Source organism: Gekko japonicus, unplaced genomic scaffold, assembly GCF_001447785.1.
Source record: "Gekko japonicus isolate JY-2015 unplaced genomic scaffold, Gekko_japonicus_V1.1 scaffold445, whole genome shotgun sequence".
Classification (NCBI taxonomy): domain Eukaryota; kingdom Metazoa; phylum Chordata; class Lepidosauria; order Squamata; family Gekkonidae; genus Gekko; species Gekko japonicus.
In genome coordinates, this window is record NW_015169184.1 from 786053 (window position 1) to 809766 (window position 23714).

Consider the following 23714-nt stretch of genomic DNA (forward strand, 5'->3'; position numbering starts at 1 on the left):
AAAAACACACACACTCCAAGCACACTGACCTACATGTCCTAGATCGGTCAGCATATACCTGCTGTATATGAACTCAACAGGCTATCATGCAAGGAGTTGGACCACTGGTCTATCGGTATTATCTATTCTGACTGGCAGTAGCTCTTCAGGATCTCAAGAAGATAAAGGGAGGCCTTTCCCAAAGCCTGCTACCTGATACCCTTTCAAGTGGATATGCCAGGCATTGAACCTCGGAACCTCTGTATGTACAGCCTATGCTCTACTATTTGTTATATAATTATGCAGGATTAAAAACTTAACACTGTCTTACCTTCCCCATCAGGGCAAAAATATCATTCCCATCTTGCAACCCTTCATCGAAGTATTTCACAGCTTTTTTAATGCTCGTTTCTTTCCCACAGGTAACTTCAATCCATGCTTTCAAAATGAGTCCCTGTAGAAGAAAAGCAGAATTAAAATTCATCAGAGAGAAATGCTGAGTCTTGCATATATAGAACATGTAGATTCCTGCCTTTCTGCAAAATGATATTTATTTATTTATTTTTCCATATTTGTATCCCGCCCTCCCCAATGGGCTCAAGGCGGCTAACAAGGGCAAGGTCATTTGCCATGCCATAGGTAAAAACATATAAAACATAGTAAAACATCCAACACTAAAACCACAGTACTCAATCCATTACTAATATCCTAAATCCAAGATGGTAACACCGCAGTTCCAGATGGTCCTCCCATAGTATACATGTCCAATGGCGACGGCTTGTCAGATCTTCAATAGTTTCCAGGTTCTTCCTCGGGCCTCGTCGATGCATCCTTTAAGATACCTTGATGGTGGTGGTATAGTGGTTTTTTGGTGTAGTGGTTAAGTGTGCGGACTCTAATCTGGGAGAACCGGGTTTGATTCCCCACTCCTCCACTTGCACCTGCTGGTGTGACCTTGGATCAGTCACAAGCTCTGGCACAGCTGTCCTTGAAAAAGAGCAGTTTGTGTCAGAGTTCTCTCAGCCCCACCCACCTCATAGGGTGTCTGTTGTGGGGAGGGGAAGGGAAAGGAGTTTGTAAGCCGCTCTGAGACTCCAAGTGAAGGGCGGGGTATAAATCCAATCTCTTCTTCTTCTTCTTCTATAATGAGGCGGCGGCTCCTACTCAAAGGCCTGGTGGAAGAGCTCCGTCTTACAGGCCCGGTGGAACTGCTCAAGGTCCCGCAGGGCCCAGATCTCCCCTGGGAGCTCATTCCACCAGGTAGGAGCCGCCACCGAAAAAGCCCTGGCCCTGGTCACAGCTAGTTTCACATCCTTGGGATCCGGGATGACCAACAAATTTTGGGTCCCTGACCGTAGTGCTCTTGGGGGAACATGTGGGGCAAGGCGGTCCCTCAGGCTCTCAAGGTAGCAAGCAGACAGATAGCTCTCAAGGTAGCAGAGAAATAGAACTTTTAAAACAAATAATACAAAAAAGCTAAAACTCTTACCGGCAAATAAACAGACAACTCTGGCATAACAATCCGCTAATCACAAAAATTGCAATAAATAGCAACATAGTGATAAAAACAGTAAAACTAGCCATGGGTCATAAAAATAAGTTGCAGTCAGCAGGAGAAAAAGTCAAACCAGTATTGCATAAAGGGAATTATTCAATTCATATACTTTAAAATACATTCCGGCATACAATATTTTTAACAGAATTCTCAAAAGCCAAAAGATAGAGGGGCAAGATGAGGTTCCCAGGTAAGGAGTACCAGTTTAGGAGCCACAGCCCCGCCAAGCCCTGTCCTACATGTCCACCAATATCACATCATTTAATAATGGCATGATAGATCAAGGTGGGTACACAAAAGCTCACATCTTGAATAAAGGTTTGTTGACCTTAAAGGTGCCATGGGACTCTAACTTTATTCTAATGGCATCTAAAACAGGGAAGCAGCAAGTGATCTTAGGTAATGGGCAGTCTTGTGTGAGTCAAAGTGATCCTTTAGGTATCCTGGTTCAAACATGTTAAGGGTACTCAAGATCTACATCAGCACTTTGAATTGAACTGCTCAGAAACAAATCAGCAACCAGTGCAATTAGTATGAGTTCTAGTGAAATTTATTTTATTTATTTAAAACATTTATTAGCCACCTTTGTCCCTTGGATGGCTTACAGTATAAATCCCTGTAGTGGTCTCCACTTGCATTTTTGTCTCCACACGAAGTTACTGATCTTTCTTCAAAAGTAGCCCCTAGTATACCAAGTTGCAGGACCCCAATCTGGATGTTCTATTATAAAGGCAGGTGTAACTACAGCCTGACCTACTTTCTCCAAGGAGAGCTGAAACTAGCAAACAAATCTTTTGGTAGAGACAAGCACTCCAGACCACCTCCACCACCTACTTCTAACTTTTTAAACTTTATTCTAAAATTTTATGAAATAATTTTCAAATCCTTTTTGTACTCATTCTTTTTTTAAAAAAAACCAGCAAGATCATGGCTAAGAAAAACAAACTTATTTGGTGGGGCCACCATTCAGCAGTGGAACACCTACTCAGCATGCAGAAGGTTCAGTCCCCAGCAGTTCCAGCTAAAGGGATCAGGTAGTAGAACCACTCCCAATCAGAGCAGACAACACCTGCCTTGAGAGACCAAAGATCTGACTCAGTACAAGGTGAGTGGCTCAGTCTCAGTGGTAGAGCATCTGCTTTGTATGCAAAAGGTCTCATGTTCAGTCTCCAGTTAAAAGGATCAGGTAGTAGGTGAAAGACTCTTACTTTTGAGATCTTGGACAGCCACCGCCAGTCAGGGTAGACAACACTGATCTTGACAGACCAATAGTTTAGCTCAATATAAGGCAACTGTGTTTTCTGCTATAGGCAGGGCCTGTGGCTCAGTCGTATATCACCTCCTTTGCATGAAGAAGGTCCCCAGGGTCAATCCTCAGCATCACACATCCAGTATGCAATGTGAAGAACCTCCACTTGAGAGCCTGAACTGCTGTTGCCAGTCAGAGTGGACAACTACGACCTTGACCAACCTGTGGTCCAAGTCAGCGTAAGGCAGCTTCATGCACGTTCATACTCGCTCAAAAGCCAACAAGCGGTTCAACCGGAGCCTTCCAGATGCCAGTTTAGCCATTCCTCCAGTGACTCCCAGAATACTTTACAATTCTTCATGCCAACTGTTGATTGCTAAGGTCTGTGGATTTAGGATTCTCCACAGTTAACGGAAACTATTCTGGACTGGCCTAACATTTGCACAGGAAATGTGGCGTTTAAATGTAAACATGACTGGAAGCATCTGTGACAAAAGACCCATGAACTTTGCTGAACTGCCTCAAGTGACACTGCTGGCCAGTGACTCATGGCAGTTACCAAGCCACATGTGCTCAACGGCTAACTGAAGAGAAAACCATCAGGCTGGCTTCCAGCACTGCTGGTTCTGCCAAAATGTTTCTCGAGAGTTAAATGAAGCAGTTATAACCAGCTATGATCTAAAGAATGACTCAACATAGCTGAGGGGCTAACAGGCCGTGTTTTATAGCAAGCAGATTCGGATGGACAGGCCACAAAGACAGGAAGGGAGCATACCTCTCTGCTGCCACTGGAGATCTTGATCATTCTGTCAACGTATTCGCGGGCTTTCTCGTGGCGGCCAAGATGCCACAAGAACGAAGCAGCATAATATAACGCCTGCTGTCCCGCGACCTTACGATGCTCTTTTAGTTTCCCATCAAGTTCCACAATCACCTCTCGATCTGAAACAAAAACCAGTGCAGCTGCAATGGGTGAAATTTTTCAGCTCCTGTGCCCATCTTTTGCTGAATACGGCTGTTATCTTACTACAGTTTTCTTTCCTACATTTATCTCTCATCTCTCCTCGAATATATTTATTTACTTCGATACTGACACCCCACTGTTCTCCATAATCAGGGACCCAAAGAGGCTTTCAACATCATTGTCCCCTCCTCCATTTTGTCCTCAAAACAATCATCCTCGGCTGAGAGTATGTGACGGGCCCAAGGTTATCCAGTGAGCTTCCACAACAGAGTCGCTGATCCAACTACTACAGCACACTGCAAGGACAAGGCAGGAAATCAGGTAAAATTGCCTGTTTCTCCCTCTTTCACTCCCAGCTTTCATCAGCAGAGGAGGGAGGAAGAGGTGATTTTAGCCAGTTCCCTCTGGTTGCTGCAGAGCCCCACATATTGCTTGCAAAGAATTCCCTACCCCCAGAGGGGAGTTTTGGGGCAAACAGACAGCGGATTGGGGAAGGAAGGGAAAGACCTGCATTGACAGCTCCTTTTGGGACCTCTTTCTCTAGATCCAGCCCATTGGGTTTCATCTTTCGCTAAGCGACTTTTCACTTTCCCCACTGAAGTTACATCAAAGCAGCCCAAAAATGGATGTGTGTGCATGTGTCAGATATAACAGCTAGTTATCAGTGCTGTGGCGGGGATTAGATGATTTAATAACAACAGCAGCAACAACAACAAAAATAATAATAATGTGATAGCCACAAGCAGGGAACCCACAAGGACTCTCGGGAGGAAGGCCCTCATTGGCCCCAGCTGATCTTACTCCTCAACCTACCTGTTTTCCTTTCTCTCCCCCCCAACCCTGCAAACAGTCCCCACAAGTCACCTCCTTTTCTTGGTTCCTTCCCTCCCTCCCTCCACGATTCATTCCCCCATCTACCACTTTGACTGCTGCTCTGTCCACTACAGCTCTTCTGTGGTTCCTGCTCTCATGTTTCCCTCCAGGGTCCCATCACTCCTATTACCCTATTTTCTTGCCTTCCTTCTACACACCACATCTTCGTTCTTGCTTCACGCTGTCCTGCCTACCTTCTTATCAGGGGTATAGCCAGGATTTTTTATTTGGGGGGGCATTTAAATAAGTCGGGGGCATCCCCCCACCCCTTGGGTAGCCCTTGGCCCACTAGCACTTATAGCAAGGCAAATAAATAAATAAATAAACTTCTTAGGTGAGGCATTCATAAGTCTTCAGGACTGGCGTGGGGGTGTATGGAAAAAATCCAGCAACTTCTGGCTACTCTCGCACATGCTCAGAGCACTCTCCTTGTACTTCTTCGTGCCACGCCATGAAGAATAAAAAATAGGAAGTCGGGGAGCCTGGGCTGGATCGGAAGTTGGGGCCCTTGGTCGTAAGTTGGGGGGCTGGGCCACGAGGGGCCCCATGTAGCTATGGGCCTGCTTCTTACTCTTTCTTCTGTGGTGGAAAGTGCCGGCTTGAAGATCTCAAAATTTTGACATCTCAAAATTTTAAAACTCTTTATTTCCCTGCATTGTTTTACAGTTTAAGATTTTTTTCTGCAAAAGTGGTGGATTCCCCAGGTCTGCAGAAACATCTCCACCGTCTGTACATGACTTCATTGTTTGGATTTTTTGATCTGTATTCTGGTGGCACTATTCAGAGATATATTTATAACAGCAAAATGTGGACTAAATTCCTTTGGTAGACTCTGGAACACACAGTCTTTTTAAAAAACTGTACAAATGTTTCATTTTTATTCGGACAACATTTTAAGAGGATGTTTTTTCTGAACTCCTATTTAAATGCTAACTACAGAAGTGGCATTTTTTCTTCCCTTTTCAAGGAACAAGTATTACTATGGTCAATACACTTAGAAACACAAACTACAGCAGTGTTAACTGGTGAACTTTAGTATGACCAAATAATGCCTCAAGCTTATATTTAACATTTATCAAAATCCACAGAAATGTTACTCTTAAGCTAAGCAAGAAAAACAGTTTCCTGCAAAGACTCCAGGAACAAACCAGTGACCTCAACTAATGGTCTGCAGAAATGTTTATTCTTTGTTTAATCTGAAACGATTTCCAATACCTTGTACAGACTTGGAATTACTAAAAGCCTTACCATAAATATAAATAAATCAAACTACAAAGAAGTGGAGCAAGGCAAATCCAAGAAGCTGCCTTAAACTGAATCAGATCCTTTTTTTTTTTTTTGCAAATAATTATATATATATATTTGGGTAGCCCTTGGCCCACTAGCACTTATAGCAAGGCAAATAAATAAATAAACTTCTTAGGTAAGGCATTCATAACTCTTCAGGACTGGCGTGGGAGTGTATGGAAAAATCCAGCAACTTCTGGCTGCTCTCGCACATGCTCAGAGCACTCTCCTTGTACTTCTTTGTGCCGGCTCACGGTGCCGTCCGAGCGAGCAAACCTGCCACGCCATGAAGAATAAAAAATAGGAAGTCGGGGAACCTGGGCTGGATCGGAAGTTGGGGCCCTTGGCGGTAAGTTGGGGGGCTGGGCCACGAGGGGCCCCAATGTAGCTATGGGCTACATTGTGGAAAGTGAGATCTCAAAATTTTTAAACTCTTTATTCCCCTGCATTGTTTTACAGTTTAAGATTTTTTTCTGCAAAAGTGGTGGATTCCCCAGGTTTGCAGAAACATCTCCACTGTCTGTACATGACTTCATTGTGTGGATTTTTTGATCTGTATTCTGGTGGCACTATTCAGAGATATATTTATAACAGCAAAATGTGGACTAAATTCCTTTGGTAGACTCTGGAACACACAGTCTTTTTAAAAAACTGTACAAATGTTTCATTTTTATTTGGACAACATTTTAAGAGGAGTTTTTTTCTGAACTGTACAAATGTTTCATTTTTATTAGGACAATGTTTTAAGAGAATGTTTTTTCTGAACTCCTATTTAAATGCTAACTACAGAAGTGGCATTTTTTTCTTCCCTTTTCAAGGAACAAGTATTACTATAGTCAATACGCTTAGAAACACAAACTACAGCAGTGATAACTGGTGAACTTTAGTATGACCAAATAATGCCTCAAGCTTATATTTAACATTTATTAAAATCCACAGAAATGTTGCTCTTAAGCTAAGCAAGAAAAACAGTTTCCTGCAAAGACTCCAGGAACAAACCAGTGACCTCAACTAATGGTCTGCAGAAATGTTTATTCTTTGTTTAATCTGAAACGATTTCCAATACCTTGTACAGACTTGGAATTACTAAAAGCCTTACCATAAATATAAATAAATCAAACTACAAAGAAGTGGAGCAAGGCAAATCCAAGAAGCTGCCTTAAACTGAATCAGATCCTTTTTTTTTTTTTTGCAAATAATTATATATATATATTTAAAAAGATACATAAACACCAAGAACACTCCCCGTATAGAAAAGCAACCTACAGTATACACATAACAACAAAGGGGGGAAAAAAGAGAAGTAAAAAACAAGCAAATTAAGGCATTGGTAGACAGCTCAACACACAGCATAGATACAAAGAGAAGGAATTCTTTCCCCTTCTTTTTTCTTTTCCTATAAATATGCATAATTAATGTATAGTTACAACGTGATTAAAGTATAGCGAGAGGCTTATTTAACTTTATCCCATAATCTGAGGAAGAGCTTAAACATACTTTGAGTATTGTTCTGAGTTGTGTATGAAATAAAATCGTGCCACGTTTCAAAAAAAGTGCTGTGGGAATATGAACAACTCCCGTGAGGCATGCCCAGGACGAGTTCCAGTTCTCACCGGGGGATTGGCAAGCAGTGCACAGAGTGTGCTGAGTCTGCATGAGTTTGCTGAGAAAATGAACTTGGCTACATTTGGGCAAGATAGGAGCGCTTCAGCGTAAAGAACATTCTGTTAAGAACATACTGTGATATTAGAGCGAGCCTTCTATTGTAACATTTTCACTGTCCCGTGTGTGAGCCTACTTGATTCTAATAAAGCGCTGCTGACAGGCAGTTCAGGAGGACACACAGAACAGCTGGGACAGAGAGAGAGCTGAGCTTGATCAGAGAGCTTGTACAGACCTCTGTGTGTTGTGTCATTTATTTGAACCCTCAAAACCTACAGTCTGCAGCTTTGGCTTTGGATTTGATTATTCTAATCTGATTTGTTAATTTTTCAGCCATCGCAATCTGCCATAACTCAGAATATCATGAGTGTAATGTTAATAATTCTGCGGCTTTCCAACTTCTAGCAACTATCTTGCGTGCCGCCATTAACATAAACACCATTAGTCCTTTAGAAGTCACCTTTTCATTTTGTTTCTCCCATATTGTTAATAGGGCCAAAACTGGTGTAACACAGATGGTTTGACGTGTGATTTTTGCAATTTCTGCAAATAAATTTCTCCCAGAACTCAAGACTGTCTATTCAAATGGGCAGTGGCTCTACAGGGTCTTAAGGAAAGGTCTTTCAGATCCCCTGCTACCTGACCCTTACAACTGGAGGAGTTGGGGACTGAACCTGGCATGCCAGAGACTGAATCACAACTCCTCCCCCCAAAGGCAGCAAAAGCCCTTGGGACCCTGGACTCATGTCATTTTTCACAGCCCAGCTTCTGGAAGGCCCCTCTTTCAAATCTGCCTCTGGCTGATGGCTTCCCATCAGAAGGACTACTTTGATCTCCTCACTCAAACCACCTGTAAAGCTCTCAAGACAGATAATAACACTTTCATGCTAGACTGGAAACAGGAAAAAAGTAAGCCACAAACTTTCATTACAGAGTTACGCCTGCACAGGTTTACCAGCTGTAAAGATTACTGAAACCATACCTGGATTTGGGCTCTTTTTCTCAGCGTAGATCAGTGCCATCATTGTGCAAAGGGATACATCTTGCTTGTTTTTAATAGATTCAAGCTCCAAAAGAGCCTCTTGAGTGAACCCTAAGGAAACAAATCCAACCAGGTAACTTGTACTGAGTGCAATGGGATCTCTGTTTACCCAATAAAATTACCTTGTGCTTCAAATAATAAAAATGATATGCATTTCATTTGAGAGAGTTACTCTAGAATGGCCTCTGTAAACCTTACTCTTCATTATTTAAGACCGTAAGTAGTAAAATTCAGGAAGAACTTTTAAAGAATGTTCACTTTAAAAAGGATGTGGACAGAATGGAGCAGGTGCAGAGCAGAGTGACAAGGATGATCGGGGGCCTGGAGACCAAGCCCTATGAGGAAAGGCTGGGGGACTTGGGAATGTTCAGTCTGCAGAAGAGGAGGTTGAGGGGGGATATGATTGCTGTCTTCAAGTATCTGAAGGGCTGTCACTTAGAGGAGGGCAGGGAGCTGTTCCTGTTGGCAGCAGAGGATAGGACTCACGATAATGGGTTTAAATTAAGGACCGGAAGGTTCTGGCTGGATATTAGGAAAAACTTCTTTTACAGTAAGAGTTGTGCAACACTGGAATCAGCTGCCTAGGGAGGTGGTGAGCTCCTCCTCACTGGCAGTCTTTAAGCAGAGTCTGGACATTCACTTGTCAGGGATATACTGTAGGCTTATCCTGCATTGAGCAGGGGGTTGGACTAGATGGCTTGTATGGCCCCTTCCCAACTCTGTGATTCTATGAGTACAATGCTAGAAAAATGCACAGGAACCCCCTCCCCTCTAATTCACTAAAGCAGTGTTTACCAAACTGTGGGTCAGGATCCGAAAGTGTCATGAGACCTCTGAAAGCGGGTCGTAAGACAGCCCTCCCTAATGGCTGCCTCTGCCCTTTCCACTGTTCTCTTTTGTATTTTGAAAACTAAGATCTGACCCTGAAAAAAGTATCTTGGGGTTCATCGTGGAGGCAGCTGCACCACTTGTGCGAGGTTTGTTGATTTCTCAAACACATCTAGTTAGCCACTGTACAAAATGGAATGCTGAAATAGATGGGTACCAAGGTCACTAAGGCACCAAAAAAACCCTTGGCCTAGACTTGGATGGGTCACCATACCAAGTAAATTTGGACACTTGAGTCACCATACAAAAAAGGCTGGGAACCACTACGCTGGAGGAAATGGGACTACAAAAGGAAGAAAAGAAACACTGCGGGCAAAAAAGCCAAGCAAAGCCTTTGTAGCACCTGCCACTCAGTTGAGCTGCACATGCCAAAGATGGTAGAAATCACTTCAAAGGGTGTTGATGATTTAGGACCCAACTAGAAGAGCCATGAAAGACTCACGATGAGAAACTTCTGTGCTTGCGTGTTTTCAGCAAAGACACAATGTTTAAAATGTTCCAAAGAGATTCACTCAGTCATTACCTTCCATCAGCATGCCATAAGCTCGGTAGAAAATGAACACTGGGTCATTGCTGAACATCTTGAGTCCCTCATTTGCAACAGTTTGGACATGATGAAAGTAGCCTTCCTGGCAATAGTAATTAATTAAGGCCTGAAAGGAAATGATTGAACATAAACAGAGGAGTATATTAATAACATCAGAATGGGGGGCAGGGGTGGACAGAGGCATGCCCAATATTTTCAGCTGCCTGGGAAAGAAAATAGCTTTATCTTCCTTTTCAACTAGTTCTGTAGAATCTTATGGTCTCTGTCAGCGCTTGGTCCCAAAAACTATAAAAGTATACTTTTATAATAAGTATAATTACAAAATTATAAGCTCATTTAACCGTCTTGGATATACCACTTATTTTTAAAAGCAGTCTTTTTTTCTAGAATTGTGAAATCCCTTAAAATGACCCTTTATTTACTTCAGAGTAGGCAGTCTTTCCCTGCCAACCTAGCAGTTCGAAAGCAAGAAATTGCAAGTAGATAAATAGGGACCACTTTGGTGGGAAGGTAACAGCGTTCTGTGCGCCTTGGTGTTTAGTCATGCCAGCCACATGACCACGGAAACGTCTTTGGACAGCGCTGGCTCTTCAGCTTAGAAACGGAGATGAGCACCGCAACCCTAGAGTCGGATTGGACTGGCTTTCGAGCAAGGGAACCTTTACCTTTAGGCAGTCTTTATATTCAACTATCCCTCTTTGCTTCTTCCCAGTTCAACTACCTGACATGTTGGTATGCTGAGCTAGTATTTATTTTTCTTCCAGCTCCAACTCCCCATAATCAATTTGGCTGGCCCTGAATGGATACCAAAATTACATATACTGCTTCAGCCTCAGTTATTAGAGGGTAAAGGTATAATTCTCAAACTTTCAGGGAATAGTTTCCAGGATGACTGGGGAGCCTTGAACAGAATGTTTCAGAGGATTCTGAAGAATGACCTGGGGTACACATTCAGTTCACGTGATGCACATTCAGACAGGCCTCACTGTCACCCGGTGTGAACTGAAAGTGCCACCTAGCTTGAACATACTCCTTCAGCTGCACATCACAGAGAAAATGCAAGCTGTGTTGTCCATCGATAAGCGATGTTTTCACTGAGAAACTCGAGGAACTCCAGAATTCTCTGGAATACAATGAAAGCCACAATAATAGTTTATTTTAACTTTTATTATGTATGTTTTCATCTGTTAGCTGCCTCAACGGCCCTTGTAAGGGTATAAAAGGCAGGGTATAAATTCTGTAAATAAATAAGCACATTATGATGCTGAACAAATTTGCCCCTCCTGCTGACCTCCTTTTCTCCCAAATGTCCACTTCCTCAAGCCCACCTCACGAATTCAGATCTCATCATCTAATAGGAAAGCTGTAATCTGAATTACTTTGTGAAGGAAAAAAATGGAACTAGCTAGCTACTGAGTGCTGTGTGAGATGGCGATTTCATGAGCCTCATAAACACAGTCTTTGTGACCTAATTTACATGGAATTAGTACTCATCCTCTGAACATTTTACAGCATGCTGTAATTTTTCATGGTTTTACTGCTTGCTTACTATACAAGAACAGGAATGCTCATGTAAAATATTTTCAGCTGCCTGGGAAAGAAAATAGCTTTATCTTCCTTTTCAACTAGTTCTGTAGAATCTTATGGTCTCTGTCAGCGCTTGGTCCCAAAAACTATAAAAGTATAATTTTATAATAAGTATAATTACAAAATTATAAGCTCATTTAACCGTCTTGGATATACCACTTATTTTTAAAAGCAGTCTTTTTTTCTAACATTTTTTTTCAAAAAAGGAGCATCAGCAAAGATACACTCTCTCCAACACATCTGTTTTTAAAAAATATATACTTAAGTTACAGATGCTTGGTCCAGATTCTTCAACTGGTTCAAAATATAGCAGCCAGACTACTGTCAGGGTTTGGATACAGGGATCGTATTGCTCCAGTGCTGAAAGATTTATACTGACTGCCCATCTGTTTCTGGGCTCAATAAAGCTAGAAATGGCTTAGGGCTGGGGTAGCTGAAGAACCTCCCACTCCCACACTGTCCAGTTTACCAGTTAAGATTTGCTTCACAAGCCCTCCTCTCTGTGCCCCCACCTGCAGAGGTGAGACAGGTGGCAACTAAAGGATTACTGGGTTAGCAGAGTGCTCAAGGCATGTATTGCAGCAGAGTCTAACTGGTTTGTGTGTGCTGTAAAGGTAAAGGTTTCCCTTGCTTGAAAGCCAGTTGAATTCGACTCTAGGGGGCGGTGCTCATGTCTGTTTCCAAGCTGAAGAGCCAGCGCTGTCCGAAGACTTCTCCGTGGTCATGTGGCCGGCATGACTAAATGCTGAGGCGCACGGAATGCTGTTACCTTCCCACCAAAGCGGCACCTATTTATCTACTTGCAATTTCTTGCTTTCAAACTCCTAGGTTGGCAGGAGCTGGGGCCAGAGACAGGAGCTCACTCCGGCACTAGGGTCTCAAACTGCCAAGCAACAGACCTCCCAGTCTGCAACTGGCCCCTGTGTGTGCTCACAAGAAACAAAGTTACAGATGGAGCCTCTTTATCTTTGCAAGAGTTAATCTGAGTCCTTTATTGTAAGGAACTCCATTCTAGACAAGATAGAAGCAGGATTCTAATCTAGTCTAACTAACTAGGATGGATAGAGATGCAAGAAGCATGCCCTGCCCTCATGGTGCCAAGATGGAAAAGTACAGCATAGTGTGAAAAGAAGGTGTCAGGCCGGAAGGAAGATTCACTGAGAGTAGCAGCCTACACATCAAAGGGATAGCATCAGAGCAGTAGAAGGGAAGGATGATCAGGGTTCTGGCTTACCTATCTCTCTGACTCTCAACAGCCCCCTCTGAAGTCAGAAGTCGAGACAGCACAAAGTCCTTTACTTCCAACAGCAACCACAGACAGGGCTTTTTCAGTAGTGTTACCCTTCCTCTTGAAGCTTGCCTGGCACCTATGTTGCTCTCCTTTAGCAAAAACGTTTGTTTTCCCAGGCTTTTAAATAAGGGATTGATGTTTGACCACCATTTTAATAGCATATTTTAGTTTGAAAACTAGTCATTTTAAGCTGCATAATTATGTTTTTATGTTGGGTTTTGTTTTTAATTATGTTTTATTTTGTAAGCTGTCTTGGGTAGGTTCCCTGTAGAGGCAGCATAAAAATAAAGTTATCTGTGGCCCCGGGCACACGGGCCGGAAAATTGGGGGGGGGGAGGCGAGGCTAATTGCCCCGGAGGAAAATAACGCACGGCAACCCGATCAGAAGTCCTTTCGAGGTCCCGTGGGTAGGCGTCAGGTGCAGATCAGATGGCTAGTCCGCAACGCGGCAAAGAAGCAGCATGGCATGTTCAAACCGGCACTCGCGCCGCGCTGCTCCTGTGGCAAACGCCGCTTCCTGTTTGTGCGCATGCGCCATTGGGCGCTTTTCTGCATCCTGCGGAGACTTGGGGGGGGATCTCCTTGGTTGCGATGGAACATCGACAGCCGCCAGATGCCACGACAGTCCACTGGAAACGCGGTCAGACGCCCACCCTTGCCCCGCAGTTTCCGGAAACTAGTACCTCGTAGGTACTAGTTTTTAACTCCGCACCTTCAGCGGGGAGCCACAGGTTCGCCACGGGAGCACTGCGCTTCCCAGATGTTGGGGTGTGATCGTGCCCAGAAAATCTGCGGGACTCCCGTGCCTCTCCCGCGGCAACTTTGCCGTGTGACCGGGGCCTGTGTGTACTCCACTGTGTACACTTCCTCCCCCCTTTCAAGTAGCAAAGCTTATTCAGTCTTAGAAGGATTATCCCTGCTTCTTCCCTCCATCATTACATAGGAAAGGATACTGAGTATAGACACATCAGACTGGGACTAATATGACTTTAGCACAAACATTTCATCACTAATGGCCCCGGTCACACAGGCCGGATATCGCGGGGGGGGGGAGGCGTGGCTAATTGCCCCGGCGCAGTTTGATCTGCGATTACGCGATCAGACGCACCAGCGGCACATCACGGGTCCTTCCCTCGGCGCCGGCGGGTAAACGAGGGACCGGAGGGGAATGCCGTGCGCCAGCGCGATCACACCACAGGAGTCTGGAGGCAGCCTGTGGCAAACGTTTACTAGTACCTTGGAGGTACTAGTTTTTTAACTCGCATTGTCGGCAGTAAGCCACGGGTGCGCTCCACTTCCCAGATGTTGGGGTGTGATCGTGCCCGGATAATCCGCCCACCATCCGTGCCTCTCCCGTGGCAACTTTGCCGTGTGACCGGGGCCAATGTTTAACTTTTTTTGACTGATTCACACATGGAGCAAAAGTGCATACACTGGAATTTGGATTCGTAAACAAATGCTGCTTTACCAGTTGCAGGCTCTGATCTAGCAGAGTACCTGCTCAAGAGCATTAGTGTGCATAGCATACAGATGAAGGGACTAGATGGGGATGTGAGAGGGGTTTCTTAACCTCTCCCCCCATTCCCCACAATGCCGTCTTGCATAAGGTTGAGTGCTCCACTTGGAAAGAAAAGTAGAGCTCCGCAGTGCAACTTCTCCCTGCCAAGGCTGAGCTCTGCGTTTTAAGCATACACTTAAGAGGCTTTAGACATGCATTTAAAAATGTCGTGTGTCACAGTGAGATGCTTGTGATTGCCGATGCATGTTTGTAAAACCATAATGGAACTGGGATTGATTGATGTTTCCAGATTTGTTGCCATGTAATGCCAACTCTTCCTAAAGTATGAAGGTGAGACTAACACATGTACACAATGCAATGGACATGTGTGTCAAGAAGCCCCTGTTGTTCTGTAACATGGAACTTGTGTTTCTGTAAGCACAGTTTTCTTACAATGTATGGTTTGATTGTACTGGCACATAGGCGGCAAATGTAACATGTGTGAAGCTTGTTTGCTGTAGGACACACACACACACCCCATGCACACACAGGTAAAATGCAGGGGTAAGATACAGATGTAAACAAATTATCAGGTTTCTGAAATGCATGTGCTTAAAGATGTATGCACGAATAAGTTGTACTTCCACATTTTAAGCCCTCTGCTACAGAAACCTAATGTTCCCTGCAGTTCTTCAGATGGTTGAAAAATGCAAACACACATGTATGACGTTACATGTTTGCTGCAAGAAACGCTGACATTTCTCGGAGTCTTCCTAAAGGCATGACAGCTTGCCAGGTGACCTTGTGCCACTCACACACTCAGCCTAACCTATCTCACATGGTTGTAAAGCGGAGGAGAGGAGATCTATGTAAGCTGCTTTGGGTTCCCACTGGGGAGACAGGCGGGGTATAAATGATCTAAAAACACAAATACTTGAAGCCCTCCTGAATCGACTGGGGGAAGGAGGCCAAGCATATTCTGTGCTAAATACATTTCGAATTGGGACTAGAAAAGGAAAAGATTGGAGGAGGGGGGGGAGCGCCCTGGCCAGCTGGCGAAAACTATACAAAACACACTGGCTGAGAAGCCGCGTTTCCAGTACCAGCTTTAAAAAAAAAAAAACCGGGGTCGAACATACAAAGAGCATTTCTGCCTCCTAGCAAACAGTGTGTGTGTGTGGGGAGGGGGGGCTGAGATCTGCTTCCTTCCCTAAGGCGGAGGAACAGAAGCAAGCAAGCCGCAAGACGAGGAGGAGGCGCGATGCCGAAGTGAAGAAGAAAGGGAAGGCGCAATGCAACAGGGAGACCTCGATCGCTGGAAACGGGGAGGAGGCGAGAAGAGGCCGTGACCAACCTGCAGCTGGGAGGAATCCATGGCCGCCGGAAACAGCAGTAGTAGCAACCCCCGTTGCCAATACACAAGAACAACATCAGCACCATCGGCGTCAGGAGGCACAGCCTATAGGGAAGGCGGAGAGATCGGCCCGGGGCCGGAACGCCTTCTCCTGGACCGCAGGGCAAGCGCCGGGAGAAAAGGGAAGGTTCCCATTGGCTCAACTAGAAAAGTAGGGCGGGGGAATGAGGATTGCTTCCTCTTTGCAAGGAGCGTGCGTAACGAAGTGCGGGATTGCTGCCGACAAATGAAAGTCCAGGCTTCCCTTTCAGGGCGCATCCTCTTTGCCTGTCAGAACAGTGGGGAAAAGAAGCTGCGGCGAATGCGTGCAGTCTGTTGCAGTGCGGAGTACGCGTTGGTCTAGTTAGCTACGCTCCATAAGAAACGAGCGTATTATAGTAATGTTAAATTCGAATTCGATTAACAGCAGATGAGAACATGCGTTGTGTATTTTTACGCGTGCTGTGTTTTTGCATTTCACATTGCCATTATCATTGGTTACCATATCCAGATACCTGTAGGCAGAAGTTCATTTATCAAGACCTGTTCACATTTTATTTATTTATTTATGAGATTTTCTTTTTTTAAATAATCCCGGCCTCTTCCACAAACGGGCTCAGGACTGGGTACAAAGTTCCACAAACACATAAAAGCATAATAATTAATTTCATTGGTGCGCTGCCCCTCGAAAAAATTCCTGGCTACTAGGCTGAACTTAGCCAGCCTACCCCCTGATTTGAACGCAGGCACATTGAGCTCTTGCCCCAGGTATAGCTCTTCCCAGGGCTCTTTTTGTAGAAAAAGCCCAGCAGGAACTCATTAGCATAATAGGCCACACCCAACAGTAGAAACTCATTAGCCTATTAGGCCACACCCCTGACAGCACAGCTCATTAGCACATTAGGCCGCACCCCCGTGTTACCAGAAGTGTGGTCATCCAGCCACACCCACCTTTTGCTTCTTATTCTGTTTACCTTGTTTGTTGTCAAAATTCAGGGCTCTTTTTGTAGCAAGAACTCCTTTGCATGTTAGGCCACACACCCCTAATGTAGCCAATCCTAATGAGTTCCTGCTGGGCGTGGCCAACTGGGGAGCCAGCCAGAGTTCCTGTGCGTTCCTGCCCAAAAATAGCCCTGGCTCTTCCCTTCCCCCTTCAGTCAAGAGGTGACCACATGGCGGGGGACTTTCTTCTCAGTCTAGCTTTTCTATTGGCTGAGCAGAAGACAGTCAGGGAGAGGTGTGAGCCCGACGTCTGCGGATCCCCAGATTGTTTGATTTCACACATATAATGAATTTCTGGAATAGAGATTCATTGTGGACATGGCAAACTTCTGTTATACTGTGATTTCCAATTCTTAAATTGTCTTTCATAGTGTATATGGCCCATGGGCTGTTAAACGGAACTGTGGGTCTCTAAGGCGCTACTGGAGTCTACCACAGACCAAGACAGTTACTTTCTGAAAGAAGTAGATCGATTGTGCATAACTTCTTGAGATGGATGATGTGAGGGCCTTCCTTGCAGAAAGGGTTTTCCATCATGTAGAGGGCCATAACTGGAAAACCTTAGAACTGCTGTTCGCCGTCCTGCAGCAAGGAATCTCTAATAAGCCTTGTCTGCAGAGCAGAGCTGTTGCATCTGTTTGCCAGGTGCAATGGGCTCTGGTCCACAAAGAGGTAAGCAATAAATGTGTTAAGTCGCTCGCTTAACAAAGCAGTCGGAGAGTGATTCAGCAAGAGCACCACTTTATTCTTCCACTCGAACACAACTCCAACACGGATCAACATCAGATAGCCAGAACAGCCTTTACATTGCAGCTGTCCTGCTTTTAAACATTCCCGGCTAATGCAGCCACACCCACTGTACAAATACCAACCAATAAGGTTGTTCACATAAGGACCAATCGCGGATGTTCCCGTTCAGGGAGCTTGCTTGAAAGTGATTGGTTAGGTGCTTCCTGGGCTAGTAACACGATTGGATGGATTTGGATCCTAGCCCAGGACGAAGCTTTACATTACATTTCAATTAGATGTTTCACAACATATCATGCATTCAAGGCAGCTTTGAATACACTACAAAATGTGTTGGTCTTTAAGGTGTCACAAGGCGCTTTGTTGTTTCTGCAGCAAGAAACAGGGCAGTGTGTGTTGGACTGGGGAGGCCTGCTACACTATGGAGCTCCTTGTGGGAACTTGAGTCTGTTGCACTCTCACAGCTTGACTTTCTTCACAGGGTTGTTGTGGGGATGAACTGCAGTGTCCTGAGCTTCATGGAGGAAGGGTGCGATATAAGGCCCCTTTCAAGCAGCCTTTGTAATCCATTTTGGTAGACAGTTGCTAACGGAGTTTTTGTCTCGTTTCAGACACAACCGTTTTCACAACCAGCTGCTAGCGGATTTTATTCACCTTTTCATACAAAGCCGTTTGCATTTGGTTAGCAAAGCATGGTTGAGCCCTTCTTGAGGTAAACTGCTTTCTTCCATTTTTACCTCTTCTTCATGCTCCTGAATCGCTGTAGTGTTCTGTTTGAAATGTCTGCACGGCTTCCAATAGCGCCGCGCTCCCCCCCCCCCTTTTTTGCTGTGGGATCTTCAGTGAACAGTAAGTTGAGTGCTATAGAATTAGACCAATGTAGCGCTTTAGTGCTATAGCTGCACTATTGAACAGTTCAAGGATGATTGCATGGGGGGGGGAAGGTGAGGGGGAGCACAGCACTGTTTGAAATGGCCAGATCGCTTCAAAGACGGCTCATTAACAGATTGAAAGTCCCTGAATGAAACCTCCATCCTTGTATCACTTTACTCAGAACCAGGCCAACAACAGATAACCTCCAGTTTAGCCTGGTAATGTGAAAGGGGTCTTAGAGTAATAAAATGGTAGGATCTAAAAGTAACGAACAAATTAATACTTTAGCAAGGAACCTGCTTGGTTAGGTAGTCTTCTTCCTTCAGGCAAACAGATGATGTTGATCCCTTTACACACATCCTCCAGGTTTTGCGAGGAGACTCAAAAGTGAATAGCTTGCTTGCCTCTTCAGGTTCCCCCCTGTTTGAATTTAAGGAAGAGGTTGGGGGAGAAAATAACAGTTACTTCAGAAATTTGAAGGGGTGGAAGAAATGCCTTCAATTTAATGCTGGTAGCATATCAGAGTGGCAGGCCATAGGTCCTCTAGCTGTACAAAAATAAAAGTCCGGACATACAAAATGCACATACAGTTAATTCAACTATGGTGTACCTATATTCCACTCCACAGATTACTGTCTCGACTTTTATCAAGAAACACACAGGAACTGAAAAGCAGACAGAACTTGGCATTTTTGAAACATATCAAGCACTAGGAAGGCGGTTGAGTAGCAACAGAAGGGATCATTTTGTTTTTCTCTCTCTGGTGCTTTTTACTCAACACAGGACCTTATGTAAAGGGTTGCCAACCTCCAGGTGATGGCTGGAGATCTACAATCGCAGCTGATCTCCAGGCAACAGAGATCAGTTTACATGAAGAAAATGGCCACTTTGGAAGGTGGCCTCTATGGCATTGTCCCCCACTGAAGTCCCTCCCCTCCCCAAACCCCACTCTCCTCAGGCTCCACCTCCAAAATCTTCAGGTGTTTCCCAAGCTGGAGCTCTGCTAATTTCAGCTCTGCTGATAATTTGTCAGTGCTGACCACTCAAGTAAGGCTGTGCAAATAATCTGGCATTCTGGAAACCCAATGCGTAATCCATTGTCTTGTGTTTTCCCCAGTCCAGATATGGGAGCTGTATGAACAATCACTGTTTTGTTGTTTTCACTGTAAGAATGGGCAGTTTTGTGAAGATCTTGGTTAACTCAAACTCCATTTCACGAGCTGCAGCAAGTCACATGAGCTTCAAGTGTTTGATCCCTGGATGGCTCATCAAGTACATCTCCAGGGAAGAACAAAAAGAGCCCATCAATGTTTGGATGAATGCAGAAAAATTTCTCCCGGTATGATACTTCTGGTACACAGTGCCCAGGAGATCTTTGCATAAAACCTTCGGTGCCATTAGCCCACTCCTAGTTCTGTAGATAGCCCTAGAAGTGCCAAGTGCAAACCCCATGTGATCCTGGGAAAACAGTTCATTGGTCTGTGTACCTTTATAGACAGAAAAATTGCATGCAGCCCTTCCCACTTTCTGATTGCTCCAAGACAAACTCAGTACTTCCTATGGAACCTCTAAAGCAAGGACTAGCAAAAAGGAAGCCTTTGCCAGCTTTCAGCTATGAGCCTTGGCCTATGGTTGGCCTACCTTGCAGGGAACGTATGAAGACCAGAAATGCCTTTGGGTTAGCTAGAAACTGTAATTTTGTTTTCTAAGTTCTATGCTTTCCTTCCTCAGTTCCCCATATATGTTTGTCTCTGTGGAGTTAGAATAGATTTTATACACAAAAGAGTTGGGCGGGTTTTTAGGCTCGTCTTCTATGCTGTGCTCACACTACTTAAAAGTACAGGAAAGCATAAGGTGGGGGAGTCATTGTTGTACTAGAGACAAGGAGCATGCTCAGTTCTGCTTTCTTCCCTCCAGTAGAAGTTCCTTCTGTGCCATGTACACCCTCTAGCCATTGAGCCTCAGAACTATTCTAAGGCCATCGGTCAGAGCCACAAAGAGTTGAGCTCCCAGAGGGCAGTATTCAGAGGAACTGGGCTTCCTGCATAAATCATCATTAAATATCAATCCTAATTGTTGTATCTCAAAAAGCATATTGCTGAGGTGGGGAAAACACAAAAGAGCACAACCCAAGGCTAGACAATTCAGAACTTTTCTCTCTGGAAAAAAGACAGCCTAAGGGGAGAAATGACAGAGGTTCCTGTTGGCTGGAGAAAGTGGATAGAGGCTGCTTTTTCTCTCTCTCCCATAATTCTAGAACTCAGGGGTACCCAATGAAATTGTTGGAAGATAGATTCAGGACAGACAAAAGGAAATACTTCTTTAGTAAGTAACTAAAGCTATGGAATTCACTGTCAGTAAAGCTAGTGATGGCCACAACCCCAGATAGCTTCAGAGGGTTATTAGGCAAATTCATGGAAGAGAGGTCCATCAGTGGCTACTGGCCAGGGTGACTGAAGGGAGCCTCCATCCACAGAGGCTGCAAACCTCAGAATACCAGTGACGAGAGGCTATGGTTGCTAGATGTGGCCTGGTGACTGGTAGGAAATGAGGGGATTGGGGATTCGTGAACAGAGGTTTATCGGCATCCTTGGTGCAAAGACATCCTTTCTAGGACCACTTGTGACGTTGTCATGCTGGGAGTAATGCTCTAACATTTGCCTAAAATGCTATGGTTTAAACATTTGGGTGAATAGTACAGTATCAGTTGGCATGATAATGATGTCACTTCCGGATCATGCCACTGGAGACACTGATCGTGCCTCCCTCCCATTTTGCCAGGAAATTTACTCCCACTGTCCAGCTGAGCAGAAGGGGAGAGAGCAGTGGTTGAGAGGTTTCCTGCTGCAGGCGTGAAACCCTACACAGGGCTGTGGCCCATCCTGTTCATTGACTCCCAAAAGCAGTTGGTGGGCCACTGTATGAAACAGTATGCTGGACTGGTCTGATCCAGCATGCTCTGCTTAAATATACCTCCACAATGGACTCTGTGCTCTTCTCTTGCTCAACTGGGTGATTTGCTTGATATTTAATATCGGTGGAAATTCTGTGTGGATGTGATGTGCCTATTTACAGCAGAGACTGAATTTGACATTACCCTAGATGTGAAAAATAGCCAAGAAATTACCATAAAAAATTAACCTTTATTATTTTTGCACATTAGTAATGTTGTATAGCATTATTTAGAATATTAGTAGCATTTCCTGCATGCATTCACCAATACAGCGTAAGTTGATAATTTATGAAAAGAAAGAATCTATATTTAACATATCCCGTGTAAGAAACAGAAAATGTCCTGATGTGTTTGGTTATACCATTTTGCTATTTTTTTTCTGTGAAAAAATACTGTGGACCCAAGATACATTATTAACAATTATAAAGAATGAGTTAAAAGAATAAACACAGTCGGCATAAATAAAACTGGGAAAAGAGCATAATTCTGCAAAAGAAAAATAAGGCTACGGTTGCTGATGCAGGCACTGCTAGAAATTTGAACAAAATATTACACCTTCCAACGGCAGAGAACAGCTGGAAGCAAGCAAACTGTGAATCTTTCCTTCACAAATCATTGAATTATTGCACCCTGAAAATGTTTTTGCAAGTACAATTTAAAAAGCAGGAAGCTACAATTACCCGTCTCTTCTTCATTTCTTATTTTCTGAAGTTCTTCCATGAAAAAGTGCTTATGGACAGAAAGGAACCAAACAAAGGCTGCAGCCTGAAGATAAAATTCATTTTCTTATGTACATAAAATGCTCAAAAATAAAATAACATGATTTTTACAATATTTATATTGGCTTATAAAATTCTAACCACATTATTTTCAACAGGTGTAGCAGTTTGCAACATTTCTGTACAGTCTGACTATACATCGGATTTATATTTACTTAAGATTAAAAAAAGAAGAGTCAAACCAAAATCTCTCAAGTAAGCTGCAAATATTGCTTAATGATATGAGGGAATGAGGTCTTGTTGAACATTTTCTTCACTTTTACTCTTGACATATGGCTTCCCATATTTAAGATTCTGGACAGCAGAAGGAAGTGCAGCGTACGCAATATAAACATGCATCGATAGGATCCAAACTATCTATAATGGCAGAGAATACATCTTTTTTTTTTTAATCTGTTGAAAGCTTGCACACTAAACCTATTTGTGGTACATATTTGATGCAATAAATGTGCTCAGAATCATTATTCATTTGCTCAAACGTGCACCACAGGTAAAACTGCTATTTACACAACAGAGGGCTTGTCATGAAAACACAGATATTGGCAACCTCGCAGGGAGCTGAAGATGGCTAAACAATACTGCAGGGGGAAGCAGAACAAATCTAGAAAGGGGTGGGTGGGTTGGTCAGTTCGGATTTTCAAGGGCCACTTAATCGAAATACACTGTACAGGGGGGGGAGGGAAAAAATGTAACATAAACCCATTGACTCCGGACTCCCACCTTTGTTGAGATTTCATAGTCAGTGCAAAAGAATCCATCTGCTTTGCTCATTTGGATTATTGGGGGACTTTAGAGGCATTTACAGACTTGCCTGGATGGAACACAACATGAAGACATTTGTTAAAGCACCTCAAAACTGAGTATTCCCTCACGGTAACAGAGTTATTAAAAACCTGTTGCACTTTGTGACATAATGCTTTTTGTTTCTTTGTTTTTCTCCCCATGCATGATCTATAAGTGCAACATGCCTCCATGCAAATCATTTTTGGTGTGCATATCAGAGAGTCGTATAATAGAACATCTGGTCCTCATACCGGTACCATTAGTACTGAATCCCATCCCCAACATAAACCCCATTTACAAAAATAGTCACAATGTGTGAATAAAAAGGAGGGGGAGGGGAGAGAGATGAATCCACTGACACAGATTTTTGTAAAAAGATGACAAATGTGGCAGTTGAAATGCAAACAGTGGATACACTGACTGTATTATAAGTGTTTTTATGGTTCAACACACAAAAAAATATTGGTTTCAACCCCTTGGACTGGTCCCCACAGTCTGAGTAGCCATTTTTCCTCTCCTCTTCAGCAGTGTCAGCTGGTAATGAAGACAGTAGCCTCCTGTCATTTCCCCCTCATTTTATAGTCCGATTTGGATGGCAAGGGGCTGCTGTCCTGTTATAGGCACTGACCTTAAGAATACAGTATATTTGTAAAAACTGTCAGTTTGGCATACACCTCCCTAGAGGAGTCCTGTAGACACAACTATGTTACTCACACAGGCTGTAAACAATTTGTCACCCAATCAGAACTGTTAATGAAAACT

General features: G+C 43.9%; 1 protein-coding gene across 1 annotated transcript in view; it reads right to left on the bottom strand.

Moving 5' to 3' along the window:
- TTC21B (tetratricopeptide repeat domain 21B) overlaps positions 1-18312 on the bottom strand; it is a 70517-nt gene extending 52205 nt beyond the window's left edge. Inside the window, exons 1-6 of the mRNA XM_015416149.1 lie at positions 18302-18312; positions 16273-16330; positions 10023-10152; positions 8552-8662; positions 3559-3725; positions 311-433 (exon numbers count right to left, since the gene is read on the bottom strand). Of these exons, the coding sequence (XP_015271635.1) occupies positions 311-433; positions 3559-3725; positions 8552-8662; positions 10023-10152; positions 16273-16330; positions 18302-18312 (600 nt within the window). The remainder of the gene's footprint in view (positions 1-310; positions 434-3558; positions 3726-8551; positions 8663-10022; positions 10153-16272; positions 16331-18301) is intronic.
- Positions 18313-23714: the final 5402 nt, after the last annotated feature.